The sequence below is a fragment of the Glycine max genome, chromosome 18, assembly GCF_000004515.6.
Source record: "Glycine max cultivar Williams 82 chromosome 18, Glycine_max_v4.0, whole genome shotgun sequence".
In the NCBI taxonomy this organism is placed as follows: Eukaryota; Viridiplantae; Streptophyta; class Magnoliopsida; order Fabales; family Fabaceae; genus Glycine; species Glycine max.
In genome coordinates, this window is record NC_038254.2 from 495,623 (window position 1) to 519,526 (window position 23,904).

General features: G+C 34.2%; 5 protein-coding genes across 7 annotated transcripts; 1 reads left to right on the forward strand and 4 right to left on the reverse strand.

Moving 5' to 3' along the window:
• Window positions 1-314: 314 nt before the first annotated feature.
• LOC100792473 (meiosis-specific protein ASY1) lies at window positions 315-6,452 on the reverse strand. Its single transcript, XM_006601833.4, has 22 exons — window positions 6,239-6,452; window positions 6,094-6,150; window positions 5,376-5,472; window positions 5,189-5,257; window positions 5,001-5,093; window positions 4,642-4,768; window positions 4,472-4,541; window positions 4,332-4,373; window positions 4,016-4,144; window positions 3,833-3,943; window positions 3,675-3,717; window positions 3,551-3,592; window positions 3,227-3,351; window positions 3,084-3,096; window positions 2,914-2,990; window positions 2,517-2,618; window positions 1,943-2,093; window positions 1,655-1,734; window positions 1,504-1,561; window positions 1,247-1,401; window positions 1,020-1,157; window positions 315-763 (listed from the first exon to the last, which is right to left on the reverse strand). Exons 1-22 carry the CDS (start codon window positions 6,239-6,241, stop codon window positions 710-712), a joined length of 1,836 nt encoding a protein of 611 aa, XP_006601896.1. The 5' UTR covers window positions 6,242-6,452; the 3' UTR covers window positions 315-709.
• A 2,189-nt stretch (window positions 6,453-8,641) lies between these two features.
• Window positions 8,642-13,179, reverse strand: LOC100804307 (CTD small phosphatase-like protein 2). The gene is made up of 7 exons (XM_006601832.4): window positions 13,005-13,179; window positions 11,993-12,274; window positions 11,632-11,768; window positions 11,220-11,310; window positions 10,593-11,090; window positions 9,526-9,863; window positions 8,642-9,121 (listed from the first exon to the last, which is right to left on the reverse strand). Exons 2-7 carry the CDS (start codon window positions 12,147-12,149, stop codon window positions 8,906-8,908), a joined length of 1,437 nt encoding a protein of 478 aa, XP_006601895.1. The 5' UTR covers window positions 12,150-12,274; window positions 13,005-13,179; the 3' UTR covers window positions 8,642-8,905.
• Window positions 13,180-14,388: 1,209 nt separating this feature from the next.
• Window positions 14,389-18,013, reverse strand: LOC100775949 (mitochondrial import receptor subunit TOM20). Of its 2 annotated transcripts, XM_006601834.4 has the most exons (7): window positions 17,856-18,013; window positions 17,311-17,389; window positions 17,026-17,195; window positions 16,884-16,931; window positions 15,609-15,692; window positions 14,912-15,000; window positions 14,389-14,569 (listed from the first exon to the last, which is right to left on the reverse strand). In XM_006601834.4, the coding sequence occupies exons 1-6, from the start codon at window positions 17,952-17,954 to the stop codon at window positions 14,950-14,952; spliced, it is 531 nt and encodes a 176-aa protein (XP_006601897.1). In that variant the 5' UTR covers window positions 17,955-18,013; the 3' UTR covers window positions 14,389-14,569; window positions 14,912-14,949. The 2 variants fall into 2 exon arrangements, with proteins under 2 accessions (XP_006601897.1, XP_003551330.1); XM_003551282.5 differs by lacking the exon at window positions 14,912-15,000.
• A 372-nt stretch (window positions 18,014-18,385) lies between these two features.
• Window positions 18,386-19,212, forward strand: DPB3-2 (dr1-associated corepressor-like). Its single transcript, NM_001363978.1, has one exon. It carries the CDS (start codon window positions 18,460-18,462, stop codon window positions 18,964-18,966), a length of 507 nt encoding a protein of 168 aa, NP_001350907.1. The 5' UTR covers window positions 18,386-18,459; the 3' UTR covers window positions 18,967-19,212.
• A 62-nt stretch (window positions 19,213-19,274) lies between these two features.
• LOC100793527 (65-kDa microtubule-associated protein 8) lies at window positions 19,275-23,675 on the reverse strand. 2 transcript variants are annotated; one of them, XM_014771237.3, is made up of 11 exons: window positions 23,238-23,671; window positions 22,943-23,146; window positions 22,340-22,591; window positions 22,027-22,239; window positions 21,526-21,681; window positions 21,290-21,449; window positions 21,041-21,192; window positions 20,856-20,943; window positions 20,694-20,767; window positions 20,081-20,155; window positions 19,275-19,919 (listed from the first exon to the last, which is right to left on the reverse strand). In XM_014771237.3, exons 1-11 carry the CDS (start codon window positions 23,319-23,321, stop codon window positions 19,722-19,724), a joined length of 1,656 nt encoding a protein of 551 aa, XP_014626723.1. In that variant the 5' UTR covers window positions 23,322-23,671; the 3' UTR covers window positions 19,275-19,721. The 2 variants fall into 2 exon arrangements, with proteins under 2 accessions (XP_014626723.1, XP_014626724.1); XM_014771238.3 differs by lacking the exon at window positions 20,694-20,767 and having other exon boundaries at window positions 19,778-19,919; window positions 23,238-23,675.
• Window positions 23,676-23,904: the final 229 nt, after the last annotated feature.

Here is a 23,904-nt window from a genome sequence, read left to right on the forward strand (position 1 = left end):
TAAGATGAATGCAGATTACAGGATATGTCACATGTTATAATAATCGGTAATCAAATTACATATTATAATTTGTAACTCAGTGTGCCAAATTGTATTTTTTTTAATCTGAATTTAGTGGAAGTCAATTTTAAGTTCTTATGGGGTCACTGTGACAATCATACCTTTGTGAGATTCCAATGAATTTAATTTTTTCTAGTTAGAAATGATTAGTAGTATTTAGTAAGGAAATATAATATATGACAAAGCGTGGGTCATCGAAATGAAATGGAATGAATCTGAGGCCGTGGGACAACTTTTATCAACTAAAAAAATTGAAAAAAGTTATAAAAAAGTAGCAAAAGCGAAAAAATAACTCATGGAAACCTCTCATCTGTTTGACACATAGTTAGGAAAAAAAAAAGAATATAATAAGTAAAATAATATATAATAACAAAAAAAATAACGAGTATTAATTAAGTGCTTCTAATAAAATCTGTAAAATGATTCATCTATCCTTAATCTAACAGCAATATTTGACGTGAGCCAATATATATATAAAAAAAAAAGTCGGCTAGAAAAGCAGACCACAGGGATTTCTACCAAGTCATTATCTCTGCTACTACTACTATATGCTTGTCTTATACGCCACATATGATAGTGTTTAAGGCGTTTACAAGTCAGATTTTGTTACTATATCATCCGGACATATTTCAGGGATCTGAATTCAGGCTTACTGAGCCTCAGATCTCTGGCGCTTCATATTTTGATTGATAGGCTCCTTCACCTACAAAAGAAGAAAAATGCTTTCAGATTACAGGCACGTCCAAATTACTTGAAGGCTTTTTAATAACACCAAGGTGAGTTTGATGGTGTAAAAAAGAAAAGAAACAAAATATTTAAATTCAAATAAAAAGATAAAGATATGAGACTCGCGTTAATTTTAAAAAATTTTCCATCATTTCCTCTCTTTTCTTTTCTAACCATACAAAGGATTAAACAAAGAAAATATCACTATGAGGAATAAAGAAGCCACAACATACCGCGCTAGTTTTCCTTGGTCGTTTGTCTTGGGAAGACTTGCTGCATATAATTGTATCAGCTTCGTCCCCTTGATTTTCAATTCCATTTGTTCTGCCATTCTCTTTGCCTTGCGCAAAACTCTCTCTTGAGATAACTGGCTGTACAATTTCAAAATAAATCACATCATATATGCAAAACAATCGACTATATAGAAACTGGAAATTTGATCAATGTAACTAGTCTCAACCCTGCTTATGGGGGTGTTCCCGGGCTCTTTTGCCTTTATAGTTTTCTGTCCACTCCCGGAGTCACTATAGTTTGTCTCAGATGTCACTTTCATTCTTGTTAAATCTGATCCAATGGAGTGGAGAACCCCACATGTAGACACGTCATAGTTGCTTCCTGATTAACAAGAAAGCATAAGATAGTTGTAAGTTGACCAAGTACCAATATCGAAAAGCTGTAGATTTGAAATACTGAATACTAACTGCCTTAATCCATCACCATTTAAATGGAAACCAGTTTTTTTGAACTTGCTGTTTGGTTCACAGTGATCAACATCCTGTGAAATTTGGAAACGTGAAATTGGTAAACAACTAAATATGCATTAAAATAAGTGGTGATATGAACCCCAAATACTGGGTAGTTATTTTACCATAGCTTCAGTAGCACTTAGAGCTTTCTGGACTTCAATGAATTTTCTTTCAGTTAACTCAGAATGGATAACACGTTTCCCTGACGTACAGCAGGCATAGAAAGTAACCAGGAAAAAACAGAAAGAGAAAAGAGAAGGATTTGTTAGTGTGTGTTTGGTTCCACAATTAGAACGCACCTAAATCACATCAAATATTCAAATTATCGTTTAATGCAGAAGTTAGGAAGATGTCAAATACGCACTTATCATGTAACAAATGCAGAACAAAACACGCACTTAATTTGATACCTAATCTTTTGCTTCCTTTGGGTTCAACAAACCCATCCCGCACCATTTTATCTAGTATCTTTCGTCCTGCTGTCTGGTTTACTTCTCCCTCAAGCAAGCTTTGAAGCTTAGTGAGTGAAACGTGTGTCATTGGAAGAACATGATAGAGAGCCTGCAATATTTACTCCCAAGTTAGGATATAATATAACGTAAACGTATTACCACTGTTTCATATAACTAAACATCTCCTATCATCAGTCAATAATTTTAGAGATCCATGATCATATGTCATGTACGCCCACTCTTTAGATTCGCATGGTGTTTTCAAAGATAGAGATAATTCACTCTAAGTAACGTCTTTAGTTTTTTATATGATACGGTATTAAATATTAGCAGCATCTTGCACAAATCTTTGACTTCATTGCACAATTCATTTCAAATCGGTATTACGAGTGCAATTAGGCACAAGAAACATCACTTTTATACTTGAGCTGTAGAGCACTCATTGTGAACAAACGTGACATATATTACAAGTCTGCAAAGGGACAAAGAACCTCATAGATAACACCAAAAAAAAAGGAAAAATAAAACTCACTTTCATGTATATGCGATCTTCAAACTGCAAACCTCTGTCAAAGGCTTGAGGAATTTGACCGTCAATTTCTTCTTTCACAACGGGGAACTCATATTCTAGTTTCTGACATTGCAATTTCATCAGTAAGGGGAAAAAAAGAAAAAGATTACTTGTTGCAAAATCAAAGGAATAAATACTTGAGAGATTTACACCAATGGGTCATAAACAACTATATAAGTGAACCTGACATAATACTTAAACCCAAAATCTTAAAGTTTAGATTTATGAGTCTTTTTTTTCACTTATGTGGTGTTCAACCTTTCCATTCATATCCGATATAGAACTTTACTTCACACTTGTACTCCAACACTACTAGAACCAAGGAAAAGGGTTAGTGTCAATTTAGAAAAAAATCAACCTTGTCCTTGTTAATGGCGTAGGTTTCCTTCCCTGTCTTTGATAGCACACCTTCCTCAACAAGCTTCTCCATGATCTCTGAAGAACCAAGCAAAATCAGGCGAAAGAGAAATAAAGTTTGCAAGTGATAAAATCTGCAGAATAGCTTGAACATTATAATAACCTTCATACCTTCTGTTAGAACCTGCAAGTAAAACAATTCAACTGAAATTATATTTGGCAAAAGATGAGAAAAGAAACTAAAATTGAGGTTAGATCATAATGGCTAAACAAAAAAGTCATACGAATAAAAGTGTCAAGGAAAAAATAAGTACCACGGAGATGTCTGGAAAATTCGATAGAACGTCATTAAGCTCGATGGTGTCACGGTGACAACAGTTGATCCACTCCTTGACCCGGACCAGTTGTTGCTCATCTTCCACCGGGTCCTGGGTATTGTCTGAACAAAACATAGATCATTAAATATTCTGAGTTATATAGGTTAGGAACTGAATTAGCAATTTTAAAGAACCAGAAAAAATAACTGTGTGGAGCCAATAAGAATACGGAAAATATGATTCCTCTGGTGGGTTGAATTTATATAAATACATCGTGTACACACATACTTTTCTCAAAGAAAGCAAAAAGACATAATTTACCTTCATCAATCATGCCATTTTCTTCCTGCTCTTGCTCTTTATCTGTCATTGTTTACATATTAAAAGAAAGTAATGGAGAAAATGGAGATGTGCAATAAAAAAAAAAAAAAAAGATTCTAGTTACGTATTGGAGCAACTATATATCGATTCCCTTGAGTAAGATCAACCTGAAAATGGTGAAATGCTAAATTTAAGTAACACGATTATATCAATGGCAAGTCAGTCAGTTTCCTCACTAAAATCTTAATAGCAATAGCCACATCAAGCAACATCCTCGTTTACCTCACTGTCAGTATCATAATACTCATTATGTTGCATGGAATCATCTCCAGCGCTCAAATCGTCTTGGATTCCCTCATTATCATCCTCACAAGGATCGAGCACACTCTTCACCTATAAAATTGAATAAGAAAAGATAAGAAATAGATTTAAAGCATAGCTGTGAACACGACATCCTTCCATTACCTTCAGAGCTAACACAAAGTGCTTGCTGTTTACATTCCCAACCTCCATTTTCAATGGATTCTTCTCCCATGGATGATAAGCTTCTTCATCAGTGCATCCCTTGAAGAAAGGAGGCTCATAATCAGCTGGCTGCAGGATAAAACAATTATATTGTCAAATCACCCTGTATATAAGTCAGCCCTTTGCTTGGGCATAACAGAATGCTAAAATAATCACCAGTTGCATAGCAAAGTATGCATTTCAAGTCTGGGCAATGCAGAAATTCATAGAAAGGATAAAAGGAGCCAAGATTTGCTATTCATGTTAAAGAACATACCGTCACATCATCATAGTAGAGGAGCTTCATCAGAATAGTGCGCTAGGGAAAGAATGCAGAAATCAGAGTTTGTAATGATTACTTAAACTTGAAGAGAGAATATTATGAAATTATCATTCAGAGCATTTGAATTTCTTTACCTCTTCTGGCATTTTCTCCAGAGTTCTCATCAACTGAACCAGAGTTCGGATCATCTTACACGCAGAACTCCTGAAGATTACACCAATTACAAACAATAGTAGTTTAGTTAGTGAGTTAACATGATAAAATCACTTCAGATCTAAATTATATTCTCTTTTGCAACATCAACCTCATCTGCTGGGGAGTAATTTCTGTAGTCGAGTTGTACTTGAAGGTCCCCCGGTTCTTTTTGCTTCCAGTGCGGTTGATATTCATGGACACCTCTTGGTTGTCAGAATTGGAATAGCTAAATGAAACTGCACGATGAAACTAACATTTATGAATCCTCCACAAATGACTCGAGTTAAATGAATATAGAATCCACATTTTGCCACTTGATTATAGCACTCATTCTTAAAGTGTTAATTAGGTGGCATTGTCTTCCTGTTAAAACAATAAGTTACGTGGGATTCATTTAACTACAGTTTCCAAATTCCGGCATATTAACACCTCTAACCAAAATTGCAAGAAGATGTGTTAAATCCTTACATGCATATTCCTCAATCATCGGTCCGTCTACTGCTTCGCACACACAGAACAGAAGCGTCTTCAGGTATTTCTTCTGTAAAGCATCGTATACACCTGCAAAATAAATAGGATAGAAAAAAATAAATAACGCATCGCAAGCAACACAAAATCGCCACTAGAAGTTCAGTTAGACAATAGCTTGATCGTGCCTTTCTCCATCCAATCAATCAATCTGCGAGACTCAGCATCCACTGGCATAAGTTTTTTTATCTTCATCTCTGTCATTTAAAGCATATATAGTTTTAGATGCAATTCACTCAGAGATAAATATTAGAAGATTCAGTTAAAAAAATAAATAAAACGTAAAATGACTGGAGTACTAGAACCAGGTTTTACCTAACGCGGGAACAGACTTATCATTAAAATACTTCTCAGGAAATAGTCCTCTGATATAACTGATGTTGAATATGGCAATTCGGAGCAGGTTCCTCGTCTTGCAAATGAAATTTCAAATTAGATAATGAAAATACGGTGATTCAGACTCTGAATTAGTTTACTAAATCCTCTCAAATTGAAGTAACAGGTGAACTAACATTTCTCCATATGACTTTGATTAAATTAAACTTCGTATAGCAAACATTACATTTTCTCAGAAATATTAAAGGCAACTAGGTGCTGAAATTAAAGCTAAACCAACTTTCAGTTTCAGATCTGGTTTGATCCTAATGATAATACACGGAGCTAAATAGCAAGTTTCTACACGGAGCTAAATAGCAAGTTTCTGTGTCTAAGACGAATCAAATTATTTTTACTGAATCAAAAATCTTCGGTGACAGATTCTATAGATCGGCAAATGAAATCCTCTCAGGTGTAGAATTTGATAAGTGAAAGAAATATAACGACTATATAATATTGAAAACTAAATTTAGAGAAGAAATTTAAAATGCATAAAAGCAATAAATGATCAACAGGAAGTGCAGCAGTAGAAGAGCAAAGAGAAAACTCGAACGAACAAAAATAGAAGTATCAGATATTCAGATCCATAGGATTTAAGGCAGATTAGATTAAAATGTGTAATATAAGAAATGCATGAAGCAAAACGACAGTTAAGTACGAGAAGAAGTGAATCCTGCTCGGTGATTTCAGCTTCCTTAACTTTCTGTGCAACGACCTGAGAGAACGAAATGGAAAATTAAGAAACTCTCAGAGAGAGGAAGAAGAGAAAGGAATGGAAGAATCGAAGAGGCTTATGGTCTCACCATTGTAGCGGAATTCCAGAGTCGCAAACTCAAAGTGAGAGAAGAGTGTGTTTCACTTCGTTATATAAAAAAAATTGAATGAGGAATGTAGCGGTAGGGGATGAAAGTATTTATAGGCCGCGCACGATGGCAATGCCGTTAGTGTGAGTGAGTGCGGAAAGTTCCTTCAGATTCTGTTACGCTATTGAATTTGATTTTTTGTCACGCAAATTCGGTGAGCTAATTGGCGCCAAAAGAAATAGAGAAAGTGTAGTGGGCTTTGGTTTAAGAGTGTTCACAGGTAGAGTTGGATTGAGTTTGTATAATTTTTTTTATAGATTCCGCTTAAATCAATCAAATGATAAATGGATTACCTTAAGTTAGATTAATTAAATTTAAATATTTAAAAAAAATTATTTTGTAAAAAAATTAGACTAATAATTTATTTGTTTTTTAAATTTTAAAAGTATATAATGATTAAAATATACTCAAAATAAATTACAGTATGACAATATTTTACTAATATAATTAATAATTGCAATACTAATATGATATTTTTATTTTAGATAAAAATAAAATATTGTATTAATATGAGAAAATAGAAATAAAATTAAGACTGAAATAAAAATAACTTAAAAAAGAAAAAAATTATGAGTGGTATAAGTTGAGTCAGATTTTATTTAATAATTTAATAAATTAAAAATTAATGTGTTTTGTATTTAATAATTAATTTATATATAATAATAAATTTAATTATGTGGTGTTTGTTGAGTTAAAAAAATTATATGATATGAGTTAAATTGGTCTATGAAGAATCTTAATTTGATGGGATTGAATTTGATTTAAATACTCAGAAAATAAAAAATAAAAAACCTCCAATATGGGTCAGATTGACTCTAAGGTGAATGCTCACTACTTTCGTTTGGTTTGTTAGGGCCCGAATTTCTTGGAAGCTGTAACATCCTTCATTCCTTGTCATATTTGACCACAGGCTTGTTGTCCCCATGGACTATGCAATGCATTGCACTAGATGTCCAAGCAATAGATAATAGATTAATTCAACTCAACCCCAAATGCGGCCTCAGAAAAAGAATATGTGTGTGGCATTTAATTGATGCATGCATTTCTAGTGGATTAATTGCTCGAGTAATGTATGATGGACATGAAGAAGAGCAATTAAATATCATGGACTAATACCCGCGGTGGGGGGAGGGGGACTGCAAGACTGATTTGCATTTCATCAAGTTCTGCTCCATTTTTTTTTATTCGTCAAACTACCCGCGGTAACATATGAAGACTGATCTGGCAATATGTTAGACTTTTTTTTTTTTTGAAGATGCCAATATGTTAGACTTGAAAACACATTATATGAATACTTTTTTGACTTATAATATATCTTAATATCTTTTGTATGTTTGCAATTAAACAAGATGGTTATATAGGTAATAATCTTATCAAAATCTACGTGGAGAGATTAGCATGTAAACATTGTCAATTAAAAAAAATAAGCATACAAAAAGCTTTATAAACATAAAAGTTTCATATGCCTTTTTTAAATAATTTTGAAAAAAATGTATATTAGAAGGTAATATTTGTATTTTTTTTTTACTACAGTTCATTACCGAGAAGTATAACTTAATTTACGAATAGTACTTTTTACTTCGTCAGTAGTAAATTTTCCAAGAACAAAATGAAATTTTTTAGTTATACATATTTAAAGGGGAAAAAGGTAATGAAAATAGCTTTTATGCCATTTACTCAACTTATCATGATTATTATGATAGAAAAGGATGTGATTTAAAAAAAATGGCTTGCATTTATTCGATTAATTGATTTGGATAGTGAAAAATGAATGTATGTTTATTTACTATCCTCCTCAATTAGTCGAATAAAGAAAAAATAAATTGAATACAAAGTTAGACATGTATTTAAAGGAATTAAAAAATCAGGAGAAAAAATTAAAATAGAGAAATTATTGGCATGAAATAAAATGAAAAATAAAAGAGTTCACAAGACAATTTTATCTCCAAGATTTCAAATCAAACAAATTATTTATAAATTTGTTGACATAGCTCCGTGCATGTTGAGCTATTACTTATTCCTACTTGAACACGCGTCACAAGAAAAGCTACAATTTTAACGCGTCATTTATCTTTATTGGGACGATTCTATTGTATAACATACATATTTTGACGGAGAGACAAACACTTCACTGGAGATACGGAATACAAAAGGAAGTTCTTGTAAAGAAACATAAACGAAGTACAGTTGCTCTTACAGTTATGGATGCACAATTCGTGATGAATTATTATTACATATTCTAAAAGGAAGCCCAATCTAGACGTAAGAAACAATGGATCAACCTCCATTAGCTCGATACATAGGTTATGTGAAGTGTGAACCCACAAATAAAAGATATACAGGTTAAATAAAAACAATTGGGGAACTTTTATTACCAGGACAATAACCAACCAAGTATCCGCCCGCACAAGTCATCTTGTATAAACGGTTTCTACACTCAACACATGCTTACACTCTCGTTCTCCCCTTTCCTTTTTTGCTGGTTCAGTGTAGACATATATCATTACAATTTCCACAACAAAGAAATAATCTAACGTTTAATCATAATCTAAGAATGCTATAACATACAAAGTACTCTTCTTTCCTCGATATTGTATAACCCACAATTCATTCGGATAAGAAATCTCTTCTATTTGTATTTAGAGGAAGCGCAGCTGCAGCAATTTTCTCCCGCAGGTTGAATTTCTTTGCAATTAGTGGCCGGACATCATCAACACCAACCAAGCTCTCCAAGAACGGAAGTAACAAAAACAATTCTTGATCTGAACGATCATCAAACCAACTCTCGATTGGTATTCCATTATCCACTTGGAATCCAAATGCCTAGGTGAAGCAAAAAAAAAAATTAACAGCAAAAAAAGTGATAAGTAACATTTAGCATGGTATTTTTTAAGAACTATGTTTATTCCTATAAATAAACAAATATGTAACTAGTACAAGTGATTCCTAATTTTATTCTATGCTAACAGAAATGTTTTTACAAATAACAAAAATATAGAGTATCTTCAATGACGGAGAGTAAACGTCATCACAATCCCAGTCACAACAAATGGGATCATGACGCGACTGTTGAAGTTTTTCAGCAAGATTTCACAACAAAAATCTATAAATTATTCTGAGGGCTTCCAAATCACCATATGCAACTTTAATGCTAGCAGTATAGCACAGTACAAAAGTAACCATAAATGCAATATTGATCTCTTGGACAAAAGAACGTACAACCATACCTGTGGGGAATTGTCAATTATTATAACATGTGCCAAATCACGACCAAGCACTGTTAAATCTTTGAGGTAATTCCCCTCCACATAAACACAGGACTCACGGTATACACGGTGGCGAAATATCTTCCGCTTTGGATCAAGCACATTTAGAAGTTGCTCGGCATAAATGCTTTGACTAGCAGTAAATATAATAATCTCAAAAAGACCAGAAACTCTCTCAAGGAAATCTTTGAGGTGAGGGCGGCAGCGTACATAGACAATGTGCTCCTCACTATTGAAATTAACAGGAAAAGTGAAGTCTACATCCTCACAATGTTCCAGGGTAGAATGCACCAAAGTTTCTGCAGAGTGCATAGTCAAAAACAAGAGTATAAAATGAGCAGTTCAACCAAGAGCTTTGACCACTAGTTATTTTGCGTAACTGGAAAGCAAAATGAGACTAAAATAATAGTTAAACAACTATAAACAATAGAAGATAGGTACATGGAAGAAGAATTAAAGCACTTTTCACTATAAAAACATGTTTCTACCTCCAGGCTCCAGCATTCATTTTCAGACAGTATGATAATTTCAGGACACCACCAATTTAGCCAAGGGCAGTACAGTCGTGAACTAGAACCCATGACAAGAAGGTAAGATTGCACCATAACCACTTTAATATAGGTTCTATGAAACTATAGTAGCCAATGATGTGTGATGACATTAAATTAAACCATCTAAGTAACAAAATAACCAAAAAATGAATGATAGTGGTATGAGAAGAGAGAGCATAGCTGTCATATTAATAAAATGTCAATAAGCAATATTAGAAAGTTTTTTTTTTTACCAACAAAAAAACTGCTTCACAATAAATTAATGATGCCCCAAAAAGGAGGGGAAAAGGACATGGAACAGAGGACATCAAAACAGAAATGAACATGACACTAGCATCAGTTCTGTTGCAGCAGACAGACCATCCATATATCTAACCCCTCCCCCCCCCCCCCCCCCCCAAAAAAAAAAAAAAAAAAAAGAAAAAACCTTCTGATGAACACCTTATCAGTTAGGCATACAAATATGATTTTTCTTACCATCTAAGTCCAGGACAAGAGTAGTAGAAGGGCAACTACGTGTCTGCTTGGGTAACAACAATCGTCTAAATGTTGGAACCACCGTTGACAAGTCTGGCAAGGTCTTTATAAATAAGTATGGGTCAAAGTCATCAAAATCCTCAAATTCATCCTCCTCTGTGCATATTTCAGAAGACATGGGATTCTGACTGTGCTCGTCAACACATTCCAGCTTTGAGTTTTTCACGGCAAGATATATGGCAGAAACTTCCATGGAAAGACCATTTCCATCATAATCAGAATTGCAACCATTCACATTTGTTGTGCTTAAAGCAAGCATCTGATTGCCACATCTCCCTGAATTTGAGTAGTTGGATGAATTGTTTATGTCTACCTCCATTGCAGTGTCAGAGTCTTGACTAACATGACCATCTACTGCATCTTCCTGTGGTGACTCTATTTCTTGGCACGGAGAAACTCTCTCATGGTCTTCATTCTGAAAAATTTTGATAAAATCAACTAGAGAGAAACAAAAGAAAAAGATTAAAAATTAATTTAAAATCATCACATTGAAATTAGGAAGATTTCATGGACAAACAGAAAGAAATTCAAAGCTAAGAAAAATTAAAATAACACAATGTCATTTACCTTTGTCAACTCCTCCAGAATTTTTGGACAAGTGAAACCCGGGAGAAAATATAGTTCCAGATTCCAGATGAACAGCTTGATTGTTACAACCCTGAAGTATTATTTCAAAACATTGAAAAAAAAAATATGTAAGAGGATATCCTGTGTTCCAAGGCAATTCCCTTCAAATCAGCATTTGAATTTTCAGAAAGCATTTAAATTAAACATGCTCAGTGTATATGAGATCATTAAAATCACTATATTCGAGATACAGGTACTCTGCCAAATGAGGTTTTTAGTCATTATGCAGTTTAAGTCTTAAAGATTTAAAACAGCTTTTGAGCAAAACAGAAGCTTATGTAGTAGCATGCACACCTGCATAAAGTAAAACAGCCAAACTAAGACAAGTAAAAAGGCAGTCCAGTTAAATTACCATAGAATCTAATGAAATGCCGTCAACTGCATCATTTTCCAAACAAGCATTGGAATTCCCACTGTCCATAAACTCATATCCATTATTCAAATCTGTAGGAGGGATAGGCTCTCTAGCTTTATTCTCAAGAGTGCTAACTGAAGTTACACCAAGACGATAAAAAAGCAAAGTCAATTAATTTCACTGTTTTCTAATTGCTGAAAGACACATTCATTTGGACATAATACATGCATAATGGAAATTTCAAAATAATAATAAAGAAAAGGTCATATGAAGGAGCAACATGGTTATGAGTCATACATTTCAAAATAATTGATATAGATTATCTTATAAAACTGAACAGACCATCACTAGTACTTACAAGATTTATTCTTTCTAGCAGATGATGTTATTAAATCTTTGACTTTCTTTTCAGTAGCTCGACCATTTTCAGAGACCTTCCTCGGTGCTCTTAAAACTTTAGGACTGCCACACTCTTGACTGGCATTTCGCCTAGAGGTTTTTTTCTTAGTTTGCATGTCCACTTCAAGAAGAATGTTTGACGAGCTGATTAATTTCCGTGGGAGTAATCAAAGCAGCAAAAACAGGTTCATAGAGACTACCCTGACACGGTGCATCCAGGAACAGCTTTTTTAAAAGATCCCTGCCCATAGGAAACAGATACCTTAGTAATAACTAAAAGGCTAGATCCTTGCCAAATCCAAAACTCTATACTAAGCAATGCTTTTCGCATGTTGCTAAAAAAACATAATGAATATTCATAACAGCTTAAAGTTTCAAAGCTCCAACTTCTAAGTTCACATCTCAAACTAGATCAGACGCATAGGACTATAGTTCACACAATTAATATCGGAAAGAATAAAAGCAGGAAAAAAAACACATGTTCACACTCAAAATTTGTTCCAAAGCAACCAAATCTATTTTCAAGTGCTATTCATACATCATCACAATATCATAATTAACTAAACGTTTAACGAATTAGTCACACGTTCCTCACACGAGGCTACCGAATCAACAGAACTCCACACCCTCAATTAAAGTATCTCGCAACTACCAAGCACACCAAATCAAATACCCGGCATCAATTGCGATATCAGTATCCAAAATCTGAGCATCAAACAGAACAAGGAACAGATAAAACCGAACCTTCACATTGAAATCGCCCAAAACCCTAAAAACACAACAGACCCTAACACACAACAACTACAAGACACGAGCGTGCGCTAACCGAAGAAGCTCAGCTCAAATCATAGATATATGATATGAAAATCAAAAGCGATGGGCTCTGACGCAAGCAATGCATTCGCAGTGGCTTTTACTTTAACCAGAGAAAACAAATCAAAGAGCAAAAGGAAGAGAAGGAATCAACTCACAGTAAATAAGCTGAAGGAAGAGACTAAAACCCTAGACTTGTTCACTGGTGGAAGAAGAAGCTATATTCTTCTCTGTCCGAAATTTTTTTTTGGATGTTTTCCCTCCAATGAGAAAAGTGAGAGGGAAACGAAAACAAACGAGGATGGAATATTATTTTTATGGGGACGAAGGGATGTGTCGATAAATAATAATGCAGACTGAAGTTTATTAAATAATACTAATAATTAATTAATTAAAATAAAATATTTATTCTTGTCCACCGAAATTTGCAAATTGCAATGCTTCTTCTTTTCTCACACGCTGAAAAACGTACGCGCGAGGTTGTTTGTAGGGTGCTTACTCGCTTATATGGCTGGACACGTGTCTCGATCACAATAGATCTTGGCCTTTCCGGGGAAGTGAGAGTCACGGGTGATAATAACCTCGTCGCTTGTGTGATTTTGAATTTCAAAACCAGATTCATTCAACTCCACTTAATTTACTTTTTTATGCTATCATCTTTCCTGAAATTGCTCACGGAGACCTCAATTAACGGATATTGTGAATGTGAATCTAATCAAAAGCGATTAGAAATTTTGGCAAATGCTTAGCGATTTAATTTTTCTTTTTATCTACCTACGGAGGAGTTTAGAGAAAATTGAACCTTCCTCATTTTTAAGTTTCGTTCGATAAGGTGGAATGAAATAAAATTAAAATGAAATATTTAAATTAAAGTGTAAAAATATATATTTTATATCATTTTACTGTTTATTTCATTATTTTTTTACTCTTAGAGTACGAAATTATTTATTGGGACCACGGATAACATAATGGTATTAGACATCAGTGATGATGGGTTATAAGCATGTGACTAGTGTTTATTTTCATCTCACTCTATTACCATTCCCATAAATAATCACATTACAAAACCTTGTTGAAATTGGTGTTTTTTTCTGGTTGATCAAATATTATCTCTTTACTTATTTATAATTTTAAATTTAATTTGAGTTTAAAAGATACACATGCAATAACTACTAGATAATTTATTTTTAATTATGAGTGATGTTATATACATCCTCTAACAAATTTTCCTAATTTTTGTTATTACTCTGAATAAACAAAAGAAATATTTAATATATTGAAATATAAAACATATTGAATATTTATCGTACAAAAAAAGTAAGACAGTATTATAAGATGATGTTGCGAGATGATTTATTTATTTTTCCTAAAGTTGCAAAAAAACTAATTCTTAAAACCAGTAAGGCTACAAATAGTGGGCAACATATGTTAAAAATGCTAATTCTTAAAACCAATCTTTTTTACGGTAAACTGTAAATGATAAATGAACTCAGTAAGTAGAAACCAACCACATGTGCAATACCTAGTTCACAACTTCCAATCTAAAGTGAATAACTAATCACCAATAATTTGGTAATGATTCATCAAAGAAATATGTTTATCTTGGAGGTGGCGGGGGAATGTTAGATTTGGCCATTCCCACCCATGCTACTATACCCACTGCAAGAATAATCCATCCAAATATGTCATACTTAAAGTCATTGCTCTTCTGCCTTTTAGATTCCTGAAATGAGCCAAACAATGGCAAATTATTCTATAAATAGACTAAAGTAGACATGCATCAATTATAAAAAATAATATTCTTCGTTATAGATTATTGAATACATATAATCTCATACAAAATAATCACGAGTAAATTTTTCAAACAACTTAATCCCATAAGGCTACTTTCATCATTTTTCAACGTCCAAAAATATGGCAAGCTAGAAATATAAGACGAGTAGTTAAAAGGACAGAATAGCTTGTTATCTACATCATCAACATTTAGCAGGTCAGCCTCAGTACATATGATCCGAGTAACAGAAGGAAAATAATTATTGAGAATACAAAGTTGGCCAATACAAACCTAGTTAGCAACTACAAAAATCAATTTTTACTGCCATATCATAGGCAGCCAAAGAGCCAACCATAGTGTGGCAGTACTTTGATAGAAACCTGCAGTCATCAAACAATATAAGGCAAACAAGCAGAAAAACAAATGCAAATAAATTACTAAATCAGTTTAAATTGACATCAATCTAAATCATTTATTTAGATATAATTAAATTATATCTACAGTTAACTCAAAATGCAAACAAGCTTTACAGATAGAAATGTCATAGGCAAGGTAGTGTATCCCAAGGTAAAATATTAGCAAAATCCTAAGACAAAAAAATGAATCAACTCCAACACAACACAAACGCGTGCCAAATGCTATTCCAAATGAAGAGGCAATAAAGACTTTTTTAATATACATGGTGGTGTGTTGTTTGCATTACTTCACAGTTCACATTAACCATAAAAAATTTGTCGAAGATGCAATTTCTAATGACATGCTAACATAAGAAGCTTTGTACCCACAAAATTCGAGGCATAATGGCCCTAAACAAGGCTGTATCTACAGAACAAGAACTTCATGCTGCTTTGAGCATTTTAAAATCATCAAGAAGCGACTTCTGTTAACTTGACATAGCAGATTGAAGTTGATTTATAGTGATCAATTAGTATTTGTAAGTACGTGACTAAAATTTAATTAAATGCAATGAAATTTCAATATATACAACCTTTTCTTTTGAAGTAGCAGAGGATCCCGCATTACTCATCAGACCAAGCCCATTTTTATGGATCTCCATGTGTAGTTCTGGGGCCTATGAAACATGGTTAACAGCAACTCATCAAAGTGGAAAAGATACAATGGTGCACAAGTTATTTATATATAAGGTTAACAGAAAAAATAAGGACTCTAGAAAGCAGTTGCCCTGAATGCATATGGAAAGAAATCAAAGAATACTAAAGTTGCTCTACCAGTAAGATTTATTTATTGAGCATGCGAATTGAGGTTGTGAAATGTGAAATCACAACCATCCACAAGAAAACACAAGGCTTTATGTACTTGGAGAGTATCACGACAATAACTAAAAATTTACAAAAAATAAATGGAGTTGAAACTTGAAATCAATTTTCTTTTAGGAAAATAATCAGATATATATATATTTTGAAAATTAGCTTTTGAAAATATAGATTAAGTTTAGACGTCTAATTATCCCCATGGAATGATGAAAACATTATCAAATTGCACCCCTAAGATATTCCCATTTTAAAATGGTTACCCAAAATTTGAGAGGATATTTGAGGCTCTGTCTGCATGGCTTTTCTTTCTCTTAATTGGTTGATTTGTATGCATCATGCCTCAAAAGACAATCCCTCCCTCCCTCTCTCTCTCTCTCTTGTTTTTTTGGGGCTTATTTTTAAGCAACAATTGAATTTTATTATTACTATTGTTTATTAAATTTTTAAACAATTTTGAATGATAAGAACACAGTTAAGAGTTCACCAGTGGCACAGTGACAAAAACTATGTATTCTGTTTTGATGCACACCAAGTTATAAAGTACATTTGCTCTCTCCAATCCAATTTCAATTGCTTTAATATTAATTAACCCTTTTCTCTATAGTTTAACACATTAACTGTAAAAAACCTGAAATATACGGTATAGCAGCCGTTGAGATTTATAGACTAAACATGCCAAATAATTTATCTTGTTTTGACTTACTTAATCTTAAATAGCATATAAATCAGTCAATATAAAACATTAAAACCACATAGATAGACCCTGTAGTGAACAGCAGAAACACTGACACGGATAGTGAACTAGTTTACACTATATATATCTCAGCAAGTTGTGTTCCCATCAACCATGAAAACACTAATATTTTTCAGCTAAAACAAGAGTAGACAAGGCAGTTTTAGCCGGTTCTTTCTTCAGCAAAATTTTAAACATTAGAATAAAATCAAGTGCACAAATAATATTGATACAATGGCCATAGCAATTCCATTACCTTAATGGCAACTTGCAAGGACTTTCTATAGAGGTCATTCTCAGGATCCTACAATTTCAGAATCCAACACTAAGTAATTCGTAGATTTACAAGCACGGTTGTAATAATACACGAAGAGGAACGAACAGAGCAAATACATTACCTCATCCACAGCTTTCTGGAAATAATCAAGTGCCTTGTCAAAATAACCCTTTGCCTCAGTGATATCAGGGATTAGAAAAGCATAAGACGTGTTTGCATTTCCCAAGCACCAAAGAGTGTCATGCTTAGTTGGATTGATCAGCAAAGCCTCCTCCAGCTTTGAAAGGGCATCTGTTTAGTTGGTTGGTTCCCACCAAATCCCAAAATCAATCACAGTAACTCGCCCTTACCTTCTCGAAAACAGAAATTCACTTTTACATTTTGCTCAATTCAACACGTGATATACCATCAATCATCGCCTTGGCATCCTTAGGAGCTTGGAACGATGACAACTCGATCAAAGCTCCCCCCCACTTGGTCAGATTCTGCATGGAGATATACATATTGAAACATACTTATGTTTTACCAACTTCTGCAAGTAAAATGAACCTAAGCTATTTTCTAAACTACAAGGTTACAAAACTCATAACTCCAATAAACCGCATTTCCAATTTAGAGAAAACTTAGATACAGTCTCTTATACTAGTTGTGTTGTTTTCCAACAAGAATTAGAGTTTCACCTCGATAATCCACATAATCCAGTAACGCAAACCTTTATTATGTGCACTACCGAGATGAAACCCCAATTCGATGACAATGGTGTTGTATAAGTTTTGTCCTTCCAAATTTCAATGTTGTAATGGGACAAAGACTAATAACAGAAAAAACAATATTGGCAACAATTATACATTACATACATAACTTCCAACATAAACCTCACAAATTCGGAAACAGCACACCTGCGGTATGAGCAAAGTAACTCATAGAATGAAGATGAAGAACGATACGTACATCAGCGTCTAGAGGATTCTCTGCGTAGTTTGCTTCAGCGCTCTTTCGCGTGTGCTCGAATAACAGTAACCGATCAAAATCATCTTGAGAAAACTCCATTCCCCCTTCTGTGATGGCCAAACGTTAAACTCTGCAACTGCACCTCCTGCAGACGCAAACCGCTCCACTAAACTAAACAGGGGTAAGACTTTACCTGTTGGGCCTGGGCTCAAATTTGAAAAAGCCCAGTACGGCCCACTTCATGTTTTTTTTTTAGGATAAATAATAAAAACTCATCCTAAAAGTTTAATTTAATGCAACCAATGGGTCCACGAAAGATATGAAAAATATAAAATACAAATTTATAATATTTGAAAATCAATTTAAATAAATTATATTTTTATAATCAATTTAAATATCAATTTAATATTAAATTATTTACATAATTAATTATTATTTTGTAGATAATTTAATCAATTTGACTATTTACGCTGTATTCTATTTTATGTTTGGCGGGAAGGGTTGACCTAATATGACGATAATGTCCCCGGGTCTTTTGTCGCTCCCGCCAATTTGAAAACCCTACCGAACCATAAAGAAAGGAAACTCAGAAAAGAAAATTGTAATGGTTATGGCGGAGGAAGAAGAAAGCGGAGTATCGATACAACTGGAATTCCCGAAGGGTCGGGTGAAGAAGATTATGGCGCTGGACAAAGACGTGAAGAGGGTGAGCTCAGAAGCGTTGTTTCTGGTGTCGCGCTCCACGGAATTATTCCTCCAATTCCTGGCTGAAAAATCGGCGCAGGTTGCGATTGAAAAGAAACGGAAGACCGTGAATCTGGAACATATAAGAGAGGCCGTGAAGAGGCACCAGCCAACCAGGGATTTTCTCCTCGATGAGCTTCCGCCGCCATCTCAGCCCACCAAGCCCGATAGGCCCACTCAGCCTGCCGGTCGGCCCAAATTGGATCCTCCTCCCCGTGGTACTCGCCGCATCGATCTATTTTTCCGGAAACCAGAACTTGACGACCCAGCCCAAGCCCAACCACCTGAAAATCCAGCTCAAGCTCAACCGCCTGAAAATCCAGACCAAGACCAAGCCCAATCGCCAGTACCCGTAGATGAGTCTTAGGTTTTGTTTGTTTATACACCTGCGTTTGAGATTTTGTATCCGATCTGAATCTGAGATAACATCTAACAATGCATTAGCGAAAATATGGGATTCTAATTAGTTATTCGCATATTCTATTATGGTCCATATTCCCCCGGTACTCTATTTATTTATTTTGATCGTTTGGTTATTGACATAGTAACTTTGCTTTGGTTTGCTCATTTGAAGTTGGCTAAGATTATACAGTGTTTGTTTGTTTTGGTCCAATTCTACTTTCCAATACATGTTGAACTGGAAACTTTGTCTCAGTGAATTTGTGTCCAATTTGCTGCAAGGTGAATACAAACACATCTATAATCATTCAAATTTGTAAGATTAGGTTTGTGATTATAGTACATGTAGATCAAGAAATGCATCATGTAATTCTGGCACTGAAACAGGGATTCATGATGCAAAATTGCAAATTAAACAATGAGTCAAGAACTTAATCTGTTTGCAGTTGACATCAAGTACGAGCTCATCCATTTGGGCAACTTAAGATTAGGAACATGAGTACATAAAAAACTCCATGCTTATTCTCTTGCTATTCCACAACAGTTTTCTTGGAAAGCAAGCTTTCTGAAGCAGTTTCAGACAAAATCTAGGTTTCTAATAAAGAAATTTAAGGGGAAAACCGTATAGAACGTATTGACACCGCAGAAGATGCCCCGTCTCTTGTAGGAGAAGTGAAGGTGGGTTCGCCATAAATCTTTTTTCTTAGGACATTCCTTCCATCTTTAATGAAGGACATGCCGTGATTTCCTGAATTTATGCTGTTGGATTCCCATAGAAAGCCTTCTGTTCAGGACCACAGAACTGTCTAGAGCTCCATTCAAGCTTCTACTAGGAAGACGCCTACTGCTGGTGCCAGGTCTTGACGCATAAGTATTATCTCGCTCAACTACTTGGCTTTGAATTCTCTTTTTTTCCCATGGCTGAAAACCAAACATAAGAAAAGGGTTACGAATAAGGTATTAGTGTATAACAATTCAAATAGCAAGAGTCTTTTCACAAACAACGAAATATGAATAAGAATTTAATGTTTGCTTCAAACTGATGTATGAAGCTGTCTGTCATTGTACTACAAAATACTCACCTGCTGTCTTTTAGTATCCTCCTCCTTTTCTCGCCTTAGGATGTTATATTCTTCCAATATGGCCATTAGAGGTACCTACATAGATATCATTTTTGCTTGCTGTTATTAACTTAACAAACCACACTACCATACTATTAAAGATGAATAAAGAAATGAGTCGTGAAAAAAGAAATTGACACTGTAAGATTTCTGAAGCCATTTAAATAATGGTAGAAGTCTAGAAGTGTATAACATGATTTGCCTCTGGAATTCTTAAGGTTTTTATTATATGAGGTGCTGAGGTGTAGGTGTGTAACTGTGTTACTGTATTTTTGAAAAATTATCTATGGATGGTTTATGGCATTACTTGATTTACTGAGTTTGCAATGTGGCATGTTTTATAGTAGAGGAAACTAGAGTTTCATTATTGCTTCTATGCATACTATACCAAAATGTTTATTGCATAGTGGTTGAGTGATTTAACTTTGGCTACACCACTTTTTAAAATCCCACTTATTCCCTTTTAAGAATTATTTGGACTTTTTCTTAAATCTTGGTACACTTTATAAGCATGTACTTTCTACTATACCAGTTATTCTGGATTCCAAGTTTTGCAGAGTGTAAGATGTGTTACCTGATCATACAAGAAAACTTTATTTCTTTCTTCTTCCCAACTCCTAGTCATTTTTATTAGCAAATCTACCAAAGCTGGAAATAGAAACCATTGTTTGTAATCACTATGTGTTTGCTGCCAATTGGTCCAAATTATCTGTTTTCATCATGTGTGTGTGTGTACCTGGCATTCTGCTGACCATTATACGGGCACGTTCGGCACGTCTCAAGTTTTTGTGAGCTCCTCTACTGACTGAGTATCGATTCTCATCCTGATATAGCACACTTGGATAGTGAAACATACAATACAATAGATACAATCACCCTTTAAACCTATTTATGAATATTAATTTAAATGAAAATTCTAACCCTGCTATATTCTTCTAGCCAGTGCTCCTCATCACATGCTAACATCCACTTCTCCACTTTCTCCATGATAGCCTTCCTGCTAGAAGCCTCTTCTTTTGCTCTTGATATCTGTTCATCCATGCTCAGGAGGAGATCAGAATGATCAATCTCCCCTGTTGTAGATGTAAGTCAATTCCTAGGCTGGTCTTTTAAAGTAAATAAACACGTACATTTTTTGAAATTGAATACACACACATTTGTTAGATTCACCTGAGTTTATGAGGTTAATTATATTGTTCATCTCTTCCCTTGAAGGAATCTCCACATGTGATTTCTTGCATATCAATTCCAGTTCCTCCTGCTTCTTCTGGAATAGCTCCTTCATCTTGCTTGCTTTTAGTTGATCCAGTCTCTTTACTTCAGCTTCAGTCTTGTAAAAAGTTGTAGACTTTTTAAATATTTGAGTTTCCGATATTTTCTATGGATCATTTAAGTTAGATACCTACCTGCTGGACTATTTCTAGAGTAAGACTTCCCGGATCTGTTACTTCTGCAGATGAGAGTGACAACAAATTGATTACATGGGAAAAAGATTGTCGCTCACTGTATGATGTGTCCATAAGATTCCATAGATTTGACAGTGCTTTGCCTAAATGATGAAGCTGCAAAATTTATCAAGAATATGACAAATTTATAAAATGGAAAGCAAAAAAGTGAAGGGAAAAATACTCATTACTTGAAGCTTCCTGAAGTATTTATTTTACACTAGCCTCCCAACAGGTTAGTACTCCTTTAATATATCAGAAGTTTTATAATGAAAAGTTTTAAAATTTTGTAGCCCAGGTGTCTTTTTTTTATGCCTGTTATAATTATTATAGCTAAATGACATGTTTAAGTTCCTTTAATAACTGGGATAATTCCTTAGAAAGTAGAGGAAGTGTGTTCTGACTGGCTTTTCAAATTTAACAATTTTTATATAGACCAAAAAAACAATAGTATTATTTTACCTTGTCTAGCCGAGTTTGTTTTTCTTCAAAAAGAGACTCCACTGTGATATTGAGTTTATCTAAGATGGTGTCACTTATATTTTTTGTTATTCCACACAAATCATTTAAGCTTGGATGAACTTCCATGATGATTGCTGAAGAATCCTTTCCCAATATTGTGGACAAGCTGTGTATTATGTCGATGTATTTCTCTACTTGCTGAAGTCTTTCATTCTACAGATGAAATCACAAGAAATAATATGAAAATGTTGCAAGTTTGAAGAATACTATCCCCTAAATGATGGGGTAAAAAACATAAATGGCTTCTAGGTACCTTCTCATTGTAAAGTCTATGCAACTCATTCTGATATTCCTCGAGTCTTTTTAGTGAAAGATCATTCTCATTTACAACAATGGTTGAGGGTTCATTGTCTGAGTTACCTGCAATTTCTGCAGAAATTTTTTGAATTTGACCTTGTACAGTTCGGAACTGGTTTAACCTCTCTTCTTTCCTCAAGCGCATTTCCCGAAGTGCTGGAGTGATTGAATCTAGCTGCTCTTTTAGTGAACCTGCCCTTTTCTCTGGCTGTTCAGTTAGTATTGTCATCAGTCTAGAGTCTACACTGATTCATGATGTTGTTGAAGCATAAATTTTATCATTGAAGTCACATTAGAAGATTCTCTTGCAAAGTTGTATTGGTTGCTAAAGCTTCGCTGATCTATTTTGTAATATTTTTTTCACAATTATCTCATAGTTGAAGATTGTGTCAAATTCAAACAATGAGATGTAACTGAAAGCATAAATGTTATTCAATCAATAATTTATAATTGGCACATGTTTACATTTGATATATGAAATAAGATTGTATTTGCTTATCATTGTTCTTAGTTCTGATCAATTAACTAATAACTGGAGATGACTAAAAGGAATAAGTACCCGGCCAGGTAGAGATCGTTCACCAAGGGACAAAAGAAGGTGGGTAAATTCGGCCTCAGCCTCGGCCAATTCCTGATGCAGCCGAGCTCTAGATATATTAGCTCTGTCAACTTTTCTTCTGTAAACCTCAAGGCACTCTTGCTCCAAATCTAACAGAACTTTCTCCCTTTCAAACTTATCTTCTCCAACTTCATCCCATATTATCTAAATTCATTGAAGATTAGAAAGAAGAAAAAAAATCTAACAGGAGTTATCAAAAGACATATATAAAGTATGAAATAAATAAGCCTCTTGCCTGGAGTTCCTGTAACAGGAATCCACATGAAGTCTCTAGCAATGTTGAACTTCTCATTCCAATTGGTGTCTGGAATGAACCCATTTGATTTGAAGGTACCCTTCAGTATAGATCGAACTTAGAGACTACTGAGGAGGTTCCTGGATAAAAAACTGAATGAAGAAGCAAAATTCATGAATGATGAGAAAGAAGTTTTAGTGTCAGTGGGGATAGTATTTGCATTTGGTGTTAGTTTTTGCTTAAAAGACAAGGATGGCAGAGGTGGGTAATGTAAGCTTTGGGTTCAAGAATGAACTAGTCATTTGATCCTTCAGACTTTACCTTTTTTCCCCCTCTTTTATTTTTTAAATTGTATTACATATGTCTCTGTCTTTAGAACCTAAAATTGATGGACTTCCTCATTTAGTGATGTCAGATGTGATATGTGTTTTGCGCCAGGCTTCGTCAAGTATAGCACTTTTTATTTTATAAACTTGATTCCTACGTTCTCTTTCATAAATATATGATGCTGATCTTGATTGGGATAGATAAGTATGAAATAATTATTTTTTGCTTTTTTGTAATGGATGTTGAAGTGGATTATTTTCCTTGCAAGTTTCCAGTAGTGAGATCGAATGTAGTACGCCATCATTATCACGTGTATTGCGAGCTTTTTTTATAAATAAAA